Here is an 18675-nt window from a genome sequence, read left to right as displayed (position 1 = left end):
GGGGCCGGCCTCATTCCCTCCTCCCACCAGCCTGGAGGAGGACTTCATCACGTGGCGAGAGCAGTTCTGGCCGGCTGTGTGCGAACACTTTGGGGTGGAAGCCACCGGAGAGGAGTCCAGGTGAGTGTGTGTCCGCACACGGGGTGGGAGACCTGGCCCGCTGGGTTCCGGCGGGGACGCCAGGAGAAGCTGGCAGATGCTCAGTCACAGGACCAGGGGGTCCTGGGTCCCGCGTTAAGGCACTTGGGCTTTGCCTGGAAGGGACGGGCACTGGGGGGGCTTTCCTCACCTTCTCCCAGAATCGCCTCGAAGCCTGCAGCACCCCAGGCTCCCCAGCCCTCCCACCATCCTCCGGACCCTCCCCACCTCACCCTATCTCCCCTTGCCAGCATTCGCCAGTACGAGCTCGTGGTCCACACAGACATAGACGTGGCCAAGGTGTACACGGGAGAGATGGGCCGACTGAAGAGCTACGAGAACCAGAAACCGTGAGTAGAGAGCACGGTTGGGGGCCTGTGGCCGTGGGTGCCCCCAATGGCTGGCAGTCCTGTGAGTCCCTGCAGGCCCTTGCCCGTGAGTGGGTGTGGGTGGGAGCACCCATGACTTCACCTCCACCACACGGGAGGGCGTAAGGCCCAGAGCAGAGGAACAGAGGCAGGCCCACACCTAGGCCCTGCCCCCTGGCTCTCTCCCAGGGGTCCCTCAGGCCAGGGCGCGGCCACCAGGAGACACTTGCTCAGTTTGTACTTAATGTGACATTTTGCTCTAAGTATCCGGGGGTGGGGAGGCCCCTACCAGTGCCTGGAGCAGGACATCCGGAGTATGGCTGTGAGTCCAGGTTGAACCCTGGCAGGAAGGACTTGCTTTCTTAAAGCCTGCCTCAGTATTTGGACTTTTTATCCAAAAACAGCATTCCTCTCTTGGGCCCCTGACTTGCCTTACCCCGGGGTGGTGCCCAGATTCCTGGAGCCGTCCAGGAAAAAGTCCCCCTAACACCCTGAGGATTTAAGACCAGTGGCCCTGCTTTAACAGGAAACCCAACGTTTCAGTGACTGTGCAGGCAGGACCCAGGCACCTTCTGTCGTAGGGCGCCATCTACAAGGGGCCTGGTCCTCCTGTGCACTCAGCCCACAAACAGGTAGTGGGTGAAGGGTCTCCCCCACATTTAGGAACCGGCTTCAGTTTCCTTATCTGTAAATGGAGACACTGATAACCTAGCTCTGCCCACTTCTGGGGGTCACTGGGGGCACTGCCTTGAATCTGGTTGGGAGAACCTTTTACATAATTGGAGAGGTTTCCTGGGGCCCTGGGAGGCTGGCTCTAAGGTTCCCTGTGTTCTGTGAAACCAGAAGGGTCCCTTGGGGGCAGGGAGATTCAGATTGAGGGCCTGGCCAATCACTGAGCTGCTCTCTTTCCCACCCAGCCCCTTTGATGCCAAGAATCCGTTCTTGGCTGAGGTCACCACCAACCGGAAGCTGAACCAGGGAACTGAGCGACACCTCATGCACCTGGAATTAGACATCTCAGACTCCAAACTCAGGTGCTGGCAGCCACCCCCTCCCCCAACCCACCCCTCTCAGAGCTTCCGGGCCCTGCCTTCCACCCCCTCCTGAGCCTCGAATCCACCCCCCCACCAACCCTAGGTATGAATCTGGGGACCATGTGGCCGTTTACCCAGCCAATGACTCTGCCCTGGTCAGCCAGCTCGGCAAGATCTTGGGTGCTGACCTGGACGTCATCATGTCCCTGAACAATCTGGACGGTGAGTCCTGGAATCGAGGCTGCTTGCCCTCCAGCCCGGGACCCGAGGCAGCCGGCAGGAATGGGCCCCTGGCAAAGCCGTAGATAGGTTGAGCTGCTTAAGCCCAAAGCCCTGGTGCCCTCGTGGCCCTCAGACACAAGACCCCACGATTCCAGGTTCTGGAACAGACTAGCTGGGCAGCGGCCACTAACCCCAAATGCTTTTCCCCTCTCCCTGCAGAGGAGTCCAACAAGAAGCACCCCTTCCCCTGCCCCACCTCGTACCGCACGGCCCTCACCTACTACCTGGACATCACCAACCCGCCACGCACCAATGTGCTCTACGAGCTGGCACAGTACGCCTCGGAGCCCTCTGAGCAGGAGCACTTGCGCAAGATGGCGTCCTCCTCGGGCCAGGGCAAGGTAGGCCTGCTGCCGCCGCACCTGGGGAGCCACCACCTCAGCCCTGTCACCTGGGCCACGGCGCCTCCCCTCACTCCCCCCCAGGTCTCACCCCGCATTTGGCCTTCCCCAGGAGCTGTACCTGAGCTGGGTGGTGGAAGCTCGGCGGCACATCCTGGCCATCCTGCAGGACTACCCGTCCCTGCGGCCCCCCATCGACCACCTGTGTGAGCTGCTGCCTCGTCTCCAGGCCCGCTACTACTCCATCGCCTCATCCTCCAAGGTGCGAGGCCCAGCCCACGTAGGGAGGGCACAGCCGATGGGTGCCCTGAGCTGTGGCCCCAGCTCTGCCCCAAGCGCCTCATGTCCAGCGGGCTGGACCACAAGACTGCAAACGGCTCTCTACTGGTGTTGAGAGCCAGCCAGGACAGCTGCTGGAAAGGGGCTTTCGAGGTTTGGGCACCAGGAAGGGTGAGAAGAGGAGGAGGCTGGGGTGACAGGGCCAGGGGGGGCAGGAGAGAAGGGCCTCAGGTGTGATCACCCCTGCCCCACTCCCACCAGGTCCACCCCAACTCTGTGCACATCTGTGCCGTGGCGGTGGAGTACGAGACCAAGTCTGGCCGCATCAACAAGGGGGTGGCCACCAGCTGGCTACGGGCCAAGGAGCCTGCAGGGGAGAACGGCCGCCGGGCCCTGGTGCCCATGTTTGTGCGCAAGTCCCAGTTCCGCCTGCCCTTCAAGGCCACCACCCCTGTCATCATGGTGGGCCCTGGCACAGGGGTGGCACCCTTCATAGGCTTCATCCAGGAGCGGGCCTGGCTGCGGCAGCAGGGTAAGTGTGTGGGCATGGGGTGGGGTTCCGTGGGGTTCCGTGTGCCTGGGTACCTGCTCACCCCTGCTCACCGCCCCAGGCAAGGACGTGGGGGAGACGCTGCTCTACTACGGCTGCCGCCGGTCTGACGAGGACTATCTGTACCGCGAAGAGCTGACTCAGTTCCACAAGGACGGCTCCCTCACCCAGCTCAACGTGGCCTTCTCTCGGGAGCAGCCCCACAAGGTGAGGCCTCGGGCGGCCCCTCTGGGCTGGGCCTCAGGGCCGCGGGACCCGCCTCGTCACCTTGCCACCTCTGCCCACCCCCCCCCCCCCCGACCCCAGGTCTACGTGCAGCACTTACTGAAGAGGGACAAGGAGCACCTGTGGAAGCTGATCCACGAGGGGGGTGCCCACATCTACGTCTGCGGGTGAGTGGGGGCAGAGGAGGGGCGGGGTGGGGTTTGCCTGCCCGGGGTTGGGGGGGGGCCCTTGCCCAGTGCCACCTCCATCCTGCCCCAGGGATGCTCGAAACATGGCAAGGGATGTGCAGAACACCTTCTACGACATCGTGGCCGAGGTGGGGGCCATGGAGCACGCCCAGGCCGTGGACTACATCAAGAAGCTGATGACCAAGGGCCGCTACTCCCTGGACGTGTGGAGCTAGGGGCAGCCCGGCCCTGCCCCTCAAGCCCCACAGACTTGCTTCTCCCTGTAATCACCTTCCTCGCTCCCTTCTGCCAGTCTCCTGGCTGGTTTCTTGCCGCGGGAGGTGGGCCGAGGGACCGGTCCAGGCCCCAGACGCACCCTCTGGAGCACCCCGGCCCCAGGGCATGTGGTCAGGGGAGACCAGGGCCTGTGTTGTGTGAACATCTCCGGCCCTTGGTGGCTGTACAGAAGGGGCTCTTCTCAGCTGAGCTGGGGCCTAGCCCCTCCGCATTATTTTCAATGACTGTAAATAATTTTAAATAATCTCTGGTCCTTGGAATAAAGTTCTGTTTTCTGTATTTTGACTGGTATTGCTTGAGCAGATCCGGGGCCTCCCCCTGGGTCTACTCAGACCCCCAGAGAGCAGCTCAGGAGCCCCGAGAACCCATGCTGTGGTGGCGCGGAGGCCCTGCCTCACCCTTCGGAGAGCACACGCCTCAAGCCACCTCTGTGCCGCTCTTCCTTTATTGAGGCTGCTGGCCCCCAGCTCCCCACAGGCCTGGGCCATAGGCCCAGGCCCCTCCTCTCCAGCACAGCCTTTGGGGCCCACAGAGCCCACAACACCCCAGGGAGAGCAGAAGAGACCCTCCCGGTTGAGGGGAGCCCCCTACCCCCTCAACACAGGGGCCAGAACCCGCTTCCAGGCCAGGGGTGTCGTAGGGAGCCGGGCGGGCGGGGGAAGGCCCAGGCTCATTCTTTCTTGCTCCCACGCCTCTGACTGTGGAATTTCTGGTGCACAACCCGCAGGGTGGTGAAGAAGTTGCCAAGGAAGAGTAGGAGGAAGGGGAAGCCGCACATGAGCACCTGGGGGAGGAAGCGGGGTCAGGACGGCGCCGGCCCTCCCGGCATGCCTCTCGGGCCTCCCCCCCCCTGCCCCGCTCACCTGCCACTCCTTGCACTCAGGATCCCGGGCCAGGTTGAACAACGTCAGCGCGTTAAAAAGCTGCCAGAACTGGGAGGAATGGGAGGTTTCAAGCAGCAGATCCCGGTCCCCTCTCGGGCCCAAAGCCAGAACACGGGGATGCCCAGCCAGACGCGCAGGGGCAGGGACGACTTACGTGTCCAAAGAAAAGAAAGGGCAGCAGGAAGGTGAGGCCCCGCCACATCCAGGACTGGAAGCCCTCTGTGGGGAGGAAAGAGGACGGAGATGGGCACGGTCTCTCAGACCCACGTGGACAGGAGAGGACTTCCCTTTCCGGCCCCCCTGTCAGGGCTCCCAAGCAGGGCGGCCACGCCCGACTCACCCACAGTGAGGTCCATAGTGTGCCTCTCGCCCAGGGCCCGCAGGCGGTACAGGCAGCCGCTCTGGTAGTAATACTGCAGGAACTGCACAAAGCCTGGGGCGGGGGCATCAGAACCAGGCTGGGGCCCCAAGTCCTCAGCCCGCCCCTCCCCGTGGGGGATTCCTGAGCCGAGCGGGGCCCTCTGAGATACTCACTCTGGTACATGGAGAAAGACAGGAATTGGTTCCGGAACTTCTGGTACATGAGGCCGTCAGGCCTGAGGTAGAAAGCGGTGGGAAGGGTAAGGAGCTCGGGGGGCACCACCTTTCTGGCCCGCACTCACCCCCTCGACCCCCCAGGGCCTGGGAGCCAAGCCCTGCCACTCACCACGTCAGCATGACTCCCGACAGGAAGGTGGACACGTAATGATGGAAAACCCACCAGCCTTTGATCCTGCATACATAGGGAAGCCAGTGTCACTCCTGTCCCCTCAGCCCCCAGGACTGGTGCTCAGGGACAGGGAGCAAGGCCGAGGCGGGAAGAAAGCAGCACCCCTGTCCAGTGCCTGCTTCTCGGGGGCCCGGGGCACGCACCCCCTCCCCGGGGAGCTCCAGCGCCCGCCTCGCCCCCTCGCCCACCGGGAGCCGTTGTTGATGAGGATGCTCTCTCGGATGGTCAGCGTGCAGTAATACCAGACCAGCAGGAAGTTGAAGGCGGCGTCTGTCACCCTGAGGAGGGGACAGAGGGTTGGTGCCAGAGCCTGGAGGGGGGCAGGGGCCTAGTCCTGAGCAGCGCACCCACCTGGAGTTGAGGAGGAAGCGGCAGGTGAAGGAGATGACGATGAGGATGATGGTGAGGTAGAGCTTGAACTTCTCGTACTCGTCCTTGTAGGCAAACCTGGGTGGGCACACACTCGTGGGACAGGCCGGGGTGCCGGCAGGGCCCACCCTCGCCTCCACCCGGAAGGGAGGCTCCTGTTCCAGACACACTTCCGCAGGAGGCACGGGCTGGCCCGGGACAGCGACCCCAGCGCTGACCGCTGCGCCCCGAGGCTTAGCCGGGGCAGCTGGGGCGGGATGGAAAGGACCCGGGAGGGTGGCGAGCAGAGTGGGGACCCAGCCCACGACAACAAATTACTTAGCCTGCTTGCTCAGGAGTGTCACGTTGACATTGCCCAGAACCAGGCTCAGGTACAACCTAGGAGAGGGGACACCAGGTGAGGAGAGGCTCCGACGGGGAGGGCAGCCAAAGGCGTAGAGCTGGGGCCACCATCCCTACCCGGACTTCCCGTGGCCTTGGCCTAGGGTTCCGACGTTGGGGGTGCTGCGGACCCACTCAAGGGGAGGGAGACGCCAAGGCCCAGCCTCTCTGCCTGCTCCCCAGTCCCGCTCCAGGGTAAACCAGCAGCGTCCCCTCCCTGGTCTCTCCCCAGGGCCTCCAGGGCGGCCTGGCTCTCCCACCCTCTGGCAGCCCTGCCCACATCTCGGATCGCCCCTGCGAGCCCAGGGCAGGGCTCGGTGCCTGTGAGCGCGCACACCCGCTATCACCTCCTCCATTCCTGCTACCTGACAGCCTTCAGCCCCCAGTCCGCCCCGCCAGGGCCCCCTCCCGGCCCATAAGGGCTCCCTCCGAAATTCAGCCTGTGCTCTGACCCTGAGCCTCCCAGGTGGGTTGCCCCATGTGGACCCTGGCCCTCTCTGAGGCTTCCAGGCCCCCCAACCCCAGGCTCCTTTCCCAAGCTAGCTGAGGTTGCGAGCCCCCCTTGCACGTCAGCCACTTTGTCGACCCCATAACCCCCAGCTCCCTATGCCATCCCTGCAGTGGCTTCGTCAAACCCTCCCTCCAGGCGGCTGACCTCTCCTGGGCCTCCCTCCTCACCAATGAGAAGGGCCCACGCCCAGCCCTTCCCACCTCCCCAGGGATTTCCCTTTACTGGGTCTCCCACTCCGAGGGTCCCACCTCCCCGAAGGTACATGTGCCCAGGTCTTCCCCAGGTACAAAGTAACACACTCACACACACACACACAAACGAGGGTGCAGCAAACGCACTCCCCCACCCCCACCCCTAGGCCAAGTTCCAGCTGCTGGTTTCCCCTTCCACTCACAGCCAAGCTTGGGAAGAGCTGCCTAAATGTGCCCGTCCCCCAGCTCTTGGTCACCCGCTTACCAACTTCCACCTCCACCATCCTGTGGAGTGGTTCTCTCCAAGGCCGCCCTGACTTCCAGGAAACATTTCCCTTCCGTATGGCATCTGACCCCCCTGGGCCATCTGGTCTGAGGCTGCTGTCCCCTCCTTCTGGAACATGCTCTTTCTCAGCTGTCTTGCTGCCTGTGGTCTCTTTTACTCGGCCAAGGGTTGTACACCGTCCCCTGCCACTCTCCTCAGTGACGGTGGCTGATCTAAAGGTCCCTCTGCCCGGCCTACTGGGGCCGAAGCAAACTCCAAGGCCTGGTTTCCCCTCTGGTCGCCCACCACCTCCCTGAGCTCTGGCCAGACCTGCGGTTTCCACCCTCCCATGCCTGCCAAGCTCACTCCTTTGTGCTCCACGCTTTCCCTGACCTTCAGGTTGGGTGAGGCACCCCTCACTGTGCTCCTCTAGTTCTTGTCCTTCCTCCCCAAAGCACCCATCTCCGTGAACTGTCACTGTCACTCGTGCCATCTCCCGGACACAGGGCTGGGCCTGACTGCTCGGCCCAGAGTAGGTTGAGGGAACACTGGCCAGCCAAACAACCAAAGGAAACTGCTCTTCAGGCCGCCGCCCAGGAGCATCTGTGAACGGAGCTTGGGGGAGGGGGTCTCACCCATTCTTCTTGGGCAAATAGGCCTCCATATCGAAGAAGAGGCCTTGGCGCTCCTTGATCTGGTTCTCCAGTTCCCGTGCAGCCTCCTCAGCCTCCGACTGAAGGGACGGTTTGCATCTGCAGGTAGACAGAAGCCAGAGTCAGGGCAGGGGGCCCCCAGGTATCCCCAGCCGACACCCGTGGGGCAGGAGGGTCAACAGGACCCAGCGAGGGGAGACGCCACGCCCGGGACACTCAGGAGTCAGTGCCAGCTCTCCCCCAACCCAGACCCGACGCCCACTCCCCAGCCCTAGGCCAGGGCGGTACGGGAGGCATGGGGGACTATGGAAGCGGGGGGGGGGGGGGGGGGGGGGGGGGGGAGGGTCCTAACTTCTTCAGGACAAGAGCCAGCTCCTGGAGCCGCTTCTTCTGCCGAGTGATAGAGCTGGTACAACTGTTCTGCAGCTTGATCAGCTCCTCCAGCTTCAGGCGGTACAGCCGGTGGGTCTCCTGGGGAGCAGGCAGGGGAAGGCTCAAACTGGTTAGAAGGCCCCTGAGCCAGCGCCTGCTGGACAGGGCGTGGGGCAGAGACGCCCCAGGGGCTCCTCTGGAGGGTCTGAGAAAGAAAGGAGACAGCCGGCCCAAGGACCTCCCTGAGGTTGCCCTCTCCCCAAGGCAGGCAAGGGGATGGGGCTCCTTCTCAAAGCCCAGAGGCCATCACGACCCCCTTGTCCCAGAAACAGACTAGTTTCTGAAAGTTTCTTGGTCTCAGCCCACCTACTAGTTGTTCCCACCTCGAGTTCAGATTCTAGGCCCAAGGTCTACCTTCTGGACCAATCAGGCTGCCTGAAGCCACTCTGGTCCTCTCGGATCCTCCTGCCTACCCGGCCTGCTAGCACAGGGGAGCTGAGGTTGTCCAAGACGCCTGCTGCTCTGGCACTCCCCGCATCTGCTTCCCAGGTTAAAGGTCATCAGGCTCCAGCCCTTAGACCTCCAGCTGTAAGATCAGTCCTTCTACCCCTCCCCCAGCACCTTTGGCCCAAAGCTTCCCAGAGCACTTTGCCCTGGTGGGTGAGTTTCCAGAGGAGAAGCCTGGAGACAACCATAGGAAGTGTGAGGAAGGTCAGGCAGGGGTGGCCAGGCTGGGAGACTAAGTCTGCTCTGCTCAGGACTCCAGGAGAAACCCCAGTGACAGTAGCCTTGGCCAGGCCCAGGCTGGGCTACAAGGCTTCAGTGCAGACAGGAAGGAGCTGGAACCAGTACGGGAGAGATAAAGCCATGACCAAGTACCCAGCCGGCCTAGGTACTCTACCCTTTCTAGGTCTTCTTTTGTTTCTCATGGCCCAAAGGGGCCACCACACCCCCCTCAGAACCCAACATGTGCTACATCTGCCACCCCTACCAACCAGTTTCTCCTGTCCAGAGGAGACCAGCAGCCTTCACCCCTCCCCTCGGGGCTCCCCACAGAACAGCACAGGGTGCATACAAGTCAGATCCAGACACTTCCTCCCATGGCTCCCTACTGGTATCAGAAAGATTCCGATCTCATCCATGAGGTCCCTGCAGGGTCTGGCCCACCCACTTCTCCCCTCACTCTCTTTACAGTAGCCACATAGTCCTGCCTCCGTGGCTGCTGTCCTTCACCCTGGATGGGCCCCGCCCCCATCCAGGCACCTCACCTACACACCACTACCCTGCCTCCCGGGGGAGCCCAGACCTCCCAGCGCTGTCCTAGGGCGGGGACCGCGCTGCTGGCGCTGCTCTGGCTCCAGCCGTGCCGGCGCCCGAGGCATGTTTGCGAGGTGACCGACCCAAGACTGGGCCTGGCCGGCTTTGACTCAGGAGGCCGCTCTCCTGGGAGAGGACGGGGCAGGGACCTCTTTCCGAGGCCCCCGCACAAGGCCCCAGGTCCGCTAGGTGCAGCGGGTCCCCACCAGGGTCGCAGCGGCAGTGCCGGCGATGGGGGCTGCCGCCGGACACTCATTTGAGGCCGAGAGGAGGGTCCAGCTAGGGCCACCAGCACCCAGGGCCTCCTCGCCCTCGGGTGCCACGCCAGCGTCCTCGACCCTTGGCCCTGAGCCCCCACTGCCTGACCCAGGGCTGCCCGACCCTTGACCTCGAGCCAGAGGGACGTGGCTCTGGGCCAATGGACGCCCGCACCGGCACTCACCTGGAGGCTCTGGAAGTCCTGCTGCAGCTCCTCCCAGTCCCGCAGGCAGTCGCCTAACGGGCCCGGGGCCGGGGGGTGCATGGCTGCCGGGCCACACGCCGGACAAGCCGAGTCTTGGGACCTCGCCGCAACCCCGGCCCGCCCGAGGCGCCTCAGCCGCCTCCGCCGCCGCCCCCGTCCGCTTCCGGGCTCGCGCCGCCAAGACCACCAATGGGAAAAGGCCTGAAGCTACCAGAGCGCTAGCCCCGCCCCCTGCCTGAGCCAATCCGAGCCCTGGGCGGGGCGGGGGCGGGGCCACGTGTGCTGGGGCGCTCTCCCCGCCGCTCGCAGCTCACAGTCCATCCTGGGGCTGGCGCGCGCCGGGGTTGGCGGCTCCGGTTCGGGCTCCACGGGATCATGCCAGCCACGTGTTACGCCCCGCAGAGCTCCGCCCGGTCACGCTGACAGTAAACTGAAGCCCACGGGGGTGACCCCTGCCTCAAACACTTTCGTCCTTGGGAAAGCAGCACCTCTGCAGGAAGAGGATTCCAAGCCTCTTTTCTGGCTTGGATTTTTACAGCGGCAGCCTTACGGTCTCCCAGCCTCCAGACTCACCGCTACTGTCCTTGCAGGAGCCACCAGACTGCCCGTCCTAACACACAAGGCTAATCCCCACCAGGTCCCCAAAGAAAACGTGCCAGCCGCTCTGCCCTTCCTACCAGGAGGTCCCTAACCCACAGAGCCATTGTTTGCAGCCTTCCCAAACTCTGTTCCAGTTCCTAGCCCAACGGATTTCAGGCCTGATTGGCTGGAAAGCCCTTATCCGTCGGGCAAAACCCCACTCCTTGAGGGCTTGGGCTTCCGTTGGGGAGCAGGACAATTTCACCCTTCTGCAAAGAGTCCTGGAAGGTGAGATGGCCTTCACCTCTAGGTCCCTCCCCAGCCGCACATGGGTGGCAGAGAATGTTTGCTGACTGAACAGGGGCAGACATCCCAAATTCCCTGTCAGTCCCATCGTCTGTGCCATCTACTGACTTGTGCTGTGGGTGCTTCCAGGGCTTGGAAGCACATTCCGAAGAAAATCCCCCTAAGACCTGAGGAGTTTCTAGAAGCATGGGTGTGGGAGATAGGAGCGGTGGAAATCTCTTCTTAGGGAAGCCAGCCAGGAGGAAACGAGTGGGGGAGAAGGAAAGGAACTCTGAAGAAGCCATCAGACTGGCTGGGGAGTTCTAGGACCAGGGATGAGGCAACGGTGTGCCCCGTGCCAGAAACCTATCAGAACTGTGGAGACTGACACCTGGGCTAAGGCTGGGCCTGGCATCTCTGGAGCTGGGGGGAGGGGGGGATCTCTGCCCATAGGTGGGCACTGTGACACCCCTGTGGACCAACGTAAGGCAGTTCCCCTGGAACTCCTCCCAGATAGCCTCCAAAGGGTCCAAGTCACCGGGGCGTGTGGGATAGCTGTTCAGACAGCCAAATGCTTTTCCAGAGGCAGCCTCAGGAGTGCAGGAAGGGTGTCCAGGATGACCCAGGGATGGGGGGATTCCTGCTGAGTCTTGCCTGCTCTGTGGCATGAAGGAGGAGCCGGAGAAGAACCACTACAAGAGGCTGCTACATGACTTCAGGCAGCAAAGGCCTTCTCTTTCCACACCAACCTGGTTACACATCCTGGCCCAGTACCCACAAGAAGCCCCCAAGAGAGGTTCTTCGGGACCCATAGCTGGGCCACAGAGGAGATCAGTAGAGTGGATCCAAGATGTCTGTGACACGGTCTCCAAGGACGACCTTCTCCCACTCTGACAGCTGAGCCACCAAGCCCTGGTTTGGACGCATGTTGGTTTTACACTTCTTGACGTAGGCCCAGGACTTCTGTCAATGCAAGGAGAGAAAGCAGACCTCAGGGACTGGACCTGAGCCCTTCCACCTCTATCACAGCCAGCTCAAGAGGGACAGGAGGCACCTGCCCGTGGGCCAGCAACACGGCTTAATGGCTGGACACAGAAGCAGCAGCAGCCTGGAGTTAATACATCAGGGCAAGGAGTCATAGGAGCTGGCTCTGCTTTGAGCAGGCACCTCTGCGCATCTGCTGCTGGATATGGAGGCAGAGATCATTCTTAGTTCAGACGGCTCCTGTGAAGGCTGAGACAACATGGGTGAAAGCTTCTGTGGGCAGGAGAGTACCATGCCCATGCCCGGCACACAGTGCAGCCCCAACAAAGGTTGGCATTGTGAACGGCTAAATGAATGGAAAGGGGAAGGGAACTGTGGGGAAATTCTCTGAAGAAGGGAACTTGCAACTGCTTTCCTTCAGGTGTCCACCTTAAAATGAAGGAAGGGTCATTACCCGAAGGAAGAGGACAAACTGGTCTCTATCTGGGTTGAGGACAGAGGAAAAAGGAAAAATGGGCCTCAGCAAACTAGGAACCGAAAAAACATACCTCAACATAATAAAGGCCATATAGGACAAGGCCACGGGTAATATCATACTCAACAGTGAAAGACTGAAAGCTTTTCCTCTAAGATCAGGAACAAGACAAGGATGCCAGCTTGCACCACCTCTATTCCACATTGTACTAGAGGTCCTAACCAGAGAGAGGAAGGGAGGGAGGGAGGAAAGAAGGAAGGAAGGGACACCCAAATTGGAAAGGAAGAAGTAAAATTACCTCTGTTTGCAGGTGACATGATTTTATGTGTAGAAAACCTTAAAGATTACACCAAAAAATCTGTTAGAATAAATGAATTTAGCAAAGTTGCAAAATTACAAAACCAACACTCAAAATTAGTTGTATATCTATGCACTAACAACAAATGATCTCAAAAGTAAACTAAAAACAAAATTCCATTTACAGTGGCATCAAAAGGAATAAATACTTAGGAATAAACTTAACCAAGGGGGCGAAAGACCTGTAACCTAAAAATAATAAAACATGCTGTAAGGTATTTTAAAAGACACAGATGGGGCACCTGGGTGGCTCAGTTGGTTAGGCGTCAGACTTTGGTTCAGGTCATGATCTCGCAGTTTGTGGGTTCAAGCCCTGCATCGGGCTCTGTGCTGACAGCTCGGAGCCTGGAGCCTGCTTCCGATTCTGTCTCCTCTCTCTCTGCCCCTCCCCCACTCATGCTCGGGGTCAGTCAGTCTCTCTCTCTCTCTCTCTCTCTCTCTCTCTCTCTCTCTCTCTCAAAAATAAATAAACATTTAAAAAAATGAAAAGACACAAATAAATGGAAAGACAGCCCGTTCACATGGACAGGAAGCCTTGATACTGTTAAGATGTCAGTACTACCCAAAGTGATGTATAGATTTAATACAATCTCTACCAAATCCCAACAGCATTTCATGCAGAAATTGAAAAGCCCATCCTATAATTCTTATAGAATCTCAAGGGACCCCCACATAGCCAAAACAGTCTTGAAAGAAAGAGAACAGCACTGGAATTCTCATATTCCCTGATTTCAAATCTCTGAAGCTATTACAAAACTATAGTAATCAAAAACAGCGTAGTAGTGGGATAAAGATAAACATTTAAGCCAAAGGAATAGGACAGACAGCCCAGAAATAAGCTCTTGTATATGTGGCCAAATGGTTTCAAGGAGGGTGCCAAAACCATTCAATGGAAAAAGCGCAAGTGGTGCTGGGAAAACTGGATACCCACATGCAAAAGAGTCAAGTTGAACACTTAACCTTACATCATATACAAAAATTAACTCAAAAACAATTGAAGACCTAAGTGTGAGAGCTTACACTACAAAAATCTTAGAAGAAAACATAGGAGAAAAATTTCATAACACTGGATTTGGCAATGATTTCTTGGATAGGATACCAAAAGTACAGGGGATTAAAAATGGACAAATTGGACAAATCAAAAACAAACAAACAAACAAACAAACAAAACAAAACTTCCGTGCATCAAAAGACACAATGAGCAGAGTGAAAAGGCAAGCCACAGTTTGGGAGGGAACATTTTCGAGTGATATATCTGATTGATATCCAGGTGCTAATATGAACAATATAGAAAGAACTCCTAAAACTCAACAAAAAAACCAAACAGCCCAATTGAAACGTAAGCAAAAAACTTGAATAGACATTTTCCAAAGAAGATACGTGAATGGTCAATTAGCACATGAAAATACTTGCTCGACATCACCAATCATTAGAGAAATGCAAATCAAAACTATAGTAAGATAATGCCTCACTCCTATTAAGATGGTTATAATATTAAAAGAAAAACAACAAAAAACAACAACAAGCATTGGTGAGGATGTGGAGAAAAGGGAATCCTTGTGTACTGTTGGTGGGAATGTAAAATGGTACAGCCATGGTGGAAAAACAGTATGGAGATTCCTCAAAAAATTAAAAACAGAGATACCATATGATCCAGCTATACACCCCAAAGAATTGAAAACAGGGTCTTGAAAGAGATATCTGTACACCCATATTCGTAGCATCATTATTCACAATACCTCAAACACGGAGGCAACCCAAGTGTCCATCAACGGATGAATGGGAAAACAAAATGTGGCATATATACACAATGGAATGTTATTCTATCTTTAAAAAGAAGGAAATTCTTGGGGCACCTCGGTGGCTCAGTCGGTTGGGCGTCCGACTTCGGCTCAGGTCATGATCTCTCAGTTTGTAGGTTTGAGCCCTGCGTCAGGCTCTGTGCTGACAGCTCAGAGCCTGGAGCCTGCTTCGGATTCCGTGTCTGTGTCTCCCCTTCTCTCTCTGTCCCTTCCCTGCTCATTCTCTGCCTCTCTCCCTCAAAAACAAATAAACATTAAAAAAAATGTTTTTAAAGAAGGAAATTCTGACACGCTACAACATGGATGAACCTTGAGGACATCGTGAGAAGTAAAATAAGCCAGTCCACAAAAGAAAAAATACTGTGTGATCTACTGATATGAGGTAACTAGCAGAGTTAAAGTCATAGAGACAGGAAATAGAATGATGGTTGCCGGGCTTGAGGGGAGGGGAGAATGGGGAATTACTGTCTAATAGAGCTTAAAAGAGTTTCAGCTTTACAAGATAAAAACAGTTATGGGGATGGATGATGGTAATGGCTGTACAACACTAGAAAGTATTTAAAGATTTAAAAAAATTTTATTTTAGAGAGAGAGAGAGAGAGAGAGAGAGCGAGCCCAGGTGGGGAAGAGGGGCAGAGGGAGAGAGAATCATAAGCAGTCTTCACCCTTAGCACAGAGCCCAACACAGGGCTCAATCCCATGACCTTGGGATCATGACCTGAGCCAAAATCAAGAGTTGGACACTCAACCAACAAACCCACCCAGATGCCCCTAGAAAGTATTTAATACCACTGGACTGTACACGTTTTCAAAATGGTTAAGATGCACATAAGTAAATAAATGGTTAAGATGATAAGTGTTACATTATGTGTATTTTAACACAATAAAAAGAAAAAAACTGCAACGAGATATCACCTTACACCCATTAGGATGGCTACTATTTAAACAACAACAACAACAACAACAGAAAATAAGAAGTGTTAGTGAGGATGTGGAGAATCTGGAAACCTGGCACACCATTGGTGGGAATGTAAAATGGTGCAGCCGCTGTGGAAAACAGTACAGTGATTACTCAAAAAAGTAAAAATAGAATTACCATACGATCCAGCCATTCCACTCTGGGTGTACACCCAAAATAACCAAAAGCAGGTGGCCAGTGGGGCTTGTGTTTATGGGTTCAACAGGACAGTAGCAACCAAAGAGATAGTTCTTACCTGGCTATCATCCCAGTGGCTCAGCGTAAAAGGAGCAGACAGAAATGCCTACGTTCCCATCTTCCCCTGAAACGGGTATATTTGCATACTGTTTAAGCTGCTGCCTGAAGGTCAGGCTTCCAATCAGCCCGAATCTAGATGCAGACTAAGATCCTCCCCTGGACCCCTGACAGGGGGCACACCCTCAACTACGGGGAGCCACTAAGAACAAAGCAAGCTGCTTTGACAATCAAAAAGGTGTGAGAGACAACCAAGAAATAGGGAAGGGTTGAACAATAAGGTTCATTTCCTACACCAGGCCATTCCTTCAAGACTGGGAGAGGTAGCTGTTTTCCCCACTGCATAGAAATCAACAGAGCCAAGGAAAATGAAAAAAACAAACAGAGGAATACATTCCAAATGATTGATATCCAGGTGCTAATATGAAGAATATAGAAAGAGCTCCTAAAACTGAACAAAAAAAACCACCCCAATTGAAACATAAGCAAAAAACTTGAATAGACATTTTCCCAAAGAAGATACATGAATTGTCAATAAGCACATGAAAATATGTGCTCACAAGACAAATCTCACAAAACAAGATAAAACCTCACAAAAACATCCTCATGAAATGGGGATAAGTGATTTACCTGATAAAGAGTTGATGTCATAAAGACGCTCACCGAGGTTCTCCTGAACCCCCTTGGTGGGAATTCCAGCTAAGAGACAGAAAACATAAGAAAGTACCAAACAGAAATCACGGAGCTGCAGGATACCGTAACTAAACTGGAAAAGTACAACTAAAGGATTCAACTGCAGACTACATGAAGTGGAAGAAAGGATCTGTGGACTCAAAGACAGTGCAGTGGAGTGCATCCAATCAAAGCAGCAACAGAAGAAGGAGAAGGAGAAGGAGAAAAAGGATGATGAGTAGAAGGACCAGGAGGAGGAAGAAGTGGGGGAGGAGGAGGATGAGTAGGAGGAGGAGGGGGAGAAGGAAAAGAAGGAGGAGGAGGAGGAGGAAGAGAAGAAAGAGAAGGGGGAGGAAGAGGAGGGGAAGGAGAAGAAGGAGGAGACAGAAAAGAAGAAGGCAGAAGAGAAGGAGGAGGAGGAGGAGGGGAAGGAAGAGGAGGAGAAAGAGGAAGAGGAGAAGGAAGGGGAGGAGGAGAAGAAAAGAAAAACAAGAATACCTTAAGGGACTTATGGGCAATATCAAGAAGATCAATGTTCGCAGTACAGGGGACCCAGAAGGAGAAGAAAGGGAAAGGGACAGAAAACTTATTTGAGGAAATAACACCGAAAACTTCTCTAACCTGGAAAAGGAAACAGATACCCAGAGCCCAGAGAATTCTAAAAAAGAGGAACCCAAAGATCCACACCAAGACATATCACAATTAATTAATCAAAAGTTAAATGGGGCGCCTGGGTGGCGCAGTCGGTTAAGCGTCCGACTTCAGCCAGGTCACGATCTCGCGCTCCGTGGGTTCGAGCCCCGCGTCAGGCTCTGGGCTGATGGCTCAGAGCCTGGAGCCTGTTTCCGATTCTGTGTCTCCCTCTCTCTCTGCCCCTCCCCCGTTCATGCTCTGTCTCTCTGTGTCCCAAAAATAAACGTTGAAAAAAAAAAAAAAGTTAAAGACAACGAGGGAATGTTAAAAGCAGCAAAGGAAAAACAACTTGGTACACACAAGGAAGCCCCATTAGACTCTCAGCAGTTTTCCAGCAGAAACGTAGCAAGCCAGAAAGAAGTGACATGATATATTCAAAGCTGAAAGAAAAAACTGCCAACCAAGACTACTCTACACAGCATAGCTGTCCTTTAGAATTGAAGGAGAAATAAAGAGTTTTCCAGGCAATCAAGAGTTGAAGGAGTTCATCACCTCCAGACTAGTTTTTCAAGAAGTGTTACAGGGACTTAAAGCTGAAATGAAATGGCACTAATTAGTAATAGGAAAAAGGCAAGTATAAGAATCACTGGTAGAGTAAAATTCAAAATAATCTAATGTAAAGGTGGTAGGTTCACTTATAAATCTAGTGTGAAGGTTAAAAGACAAAAATACTACAAATAACTAAGACAAAAATATGTAAATTAGGATATCAAAAACATAAAACATTGGGAGGGGTAGTAAAAATGTAGAGTTTTAGACTGCGTTCAAACTTAAGTTGTTATCAACTGAAAACAGGCTGTTATAAGTTGTTTTATGTAAGTCTGATGGTAACCACAAAGCAAAAATCTGTAATAGATACACAAAAGAGAAAGAGAAAGGAATAAGCAAACCACTACAGAAAATCATAAATCCAAAGGAAGAGAGCAAGAAAAGGAAAAAAGGAATTATAAAACAGCCCCCCCCAAAAAACAGTTAAAATGGCAGTAATTCCAAACCTATCAATAATTACCTTAAATGTAAACAGACTAACTTTTCCCATCGAAAGACACAGAGTGGCAAAATGGATTAAAAAAAAAAGAGAAGACTCATCTATATGCTGCCTAAGACACTCACTTCAGATGTTAAGGAGACACACACACACACACACACACACACACACACACACACACACACACACAAAGTGAAGGGAGGCAAGAGATACTCCAGGCAAATGGAAACCAGAAGAAAGCTGAAGCTGCTATAACAGACAAAATAGACCTTAAGACAAAGACTATGATAAGAAACAAAGGTCACTATATAATGATAAAAGGCTCAATCCAACAAGAGGATGTAAAATTTGTACATATTTATGCACCCAACATAGAAGAACCTAAATATATAAAGCAAATATTAACAGACCTAAAGAGAGATATAGACAGCAATATAACAATAGTAGGGGACTTTAATACCCCCACTTGCATTAACAGGTCATCCAGACATAAAACCAATAATAAAACATTGGACTTGAAGTACACATTAAGCCAGATGGACCTAACAGACATTTACAGAACATTCCCTCTCAAAGTAGAATACACATTCTTCTCAAGTGCACATGAAACATCCTCCAGGACAGATCATATGTTATGCCACAAAACAAATAATAAATTTAAGAAGACTGAGATATTATCAAGCATCTTTTATGACCACAATGTTATGAAACTAGAAATCAATTACAAGAAAACTGGAAAGTACACATATACATGGAGATTAAGCAACATGT

The 18675-nt window shown here is 54.7% G+C and overlaps 3 protein-coding genes across 10 annotated transcripts in view; 1 reads left to right on the top strand and 2 right to left on the bottom strand.

The window, feature by feature from the left end:
• LOC125154020 (NADPH--cytochrome P450 reductase) overlaps positions 1-3960 on the top strand; it is a 63513-nt gene extending 59553 nt beyond the window's left edge. For all 6 annotated transcript variants that reach the window (XM_047837651.1, XM_047837656.1, XM_047837653.1 and 3 more), the window contains 10 exons: positions 31-120; positions 390-488; positions 1424-1540; positions 1644-1762; positions 1982-2163; positions 2276-2425; positions 2704-2974; positions 3054-3199; positions 3299-3384; positions 3476-3960. In XM_047837651.1, the coding sequence (XP_047693607.1) occupies positions 31-120; positions 390-488; positions 1424-1540; positions 1644-1762; positions 1982-2163; positions 2276-2425; positions 2704-2974; positions 3054-3199; positions 3299-3384; positions 3476-3620 (1405 nt within the window). In that variant the 3' untranslated portion in view covers positions 3621-3960. The remainder of the gene's footprint in view (positions 1-30; positions 121-389; positions 489-1423; positions 1541-1643; positions 1763-1981; positions 2164-2275; positions 2426-2703; positions 2975-3053; positions 3200-3298; positions 3385-3475) is intronic.
• Positions 3961-4108: 148 nt separating this feature from the next.
• On the bottom strand, positions 4109-10042 carry TMEM120A (transmembrane protein 120A). The gene is made up of 12 exons (XM_047837658.1): positions 9836-10042; positions 8057-8175; positions 7687-7803; positions 6022-6081; positions 5686-5781; positions 5523-5612; positions 5272-5337; positions 5100-5161; positions 4906-4998; positions 4720-4784; positions 4545-4613; positions 4109-4465 (listed from the first exon to the last, which is right to left on the bottom strand). Exons 1-12 carry the CDS (start codon positions 9914-9916, stop codon positions 4352-4354), a joined length of 1032 nt encoding a protein of 343 aa, XP_047693614.1. The 5' UTR covers positions 9917-10042; the 3' UTR covers positions 4109-4351.
• A 1388-nt stretch (positions 10043-11430) lies between these two features.
• Positions 11431-18675, bottom strand: part of STYXL1 (serine/threonine/tyrosine interacting like 1) — a 72511-nt gene continuing 65266 nt past the window's right edge. For all 3 annotated transcript variants that reach the window (XM_047837662.1, XM_047837661.1, XM_047837660.1), the window contains exon 9: positions 11431-11683. In XM_047837662.1, the coding sequence (XP_047693618.1) occupies positions 11552-11683 (132 nt within the window). In that variant the 3' untranslated portion in view covers positions 11431-11551. The remainder of the gene's footprint in view (positions 11684-18675) is intronic.

The sequence above is a fragment of the Prionailurus viverrinus genome, chromosome E3 (assembly GCF_022837055.1).
Source record: "Prionailurus viverrinus isolate Anna chromosome E3, UM_Priviv_1.0, whole genome shotgun sequence".
Classification (NCBI taxonomy): Eukaryota; Metazoa; Chordata; class Mammalia; order Carnivora; family Felidae; genus Prionailurus; species Prionailurus viverrinus.
Note: the sequence above shows the minus strand (reverse complement) of the source record. Positions and strands in the feature narration are given on the sequence as shown.

What these genes read in the sequence shown, in the direction of transcription:
- TMEM120A (XM_047837658.1), bottom strand. Translation starts at nt 9,916, where the DNA reads ATGCACCCCCCGGCCCCGGGCCCGTTAGGCGACTGCCTGCGGGACTGG. An exon ending in CGCTTCCTCCTCAACTCCAG is followed by an intron (nt 5,613 to 5,685) that starts GTGGGTGCGCTG and finishes TCCCCTCCTCAG; the next exon opens with GGTGACAGACGCCGCCTTCA. An exon ending in CACTATGGACCTCACTGTGG is followed by an intron (nt 4,785 to 4,905) that starts GTGAGTCGGGCG and finishes TCCTCCCCACAG; the next exon opens with AGGGCTTCCAGTCCTGGATG.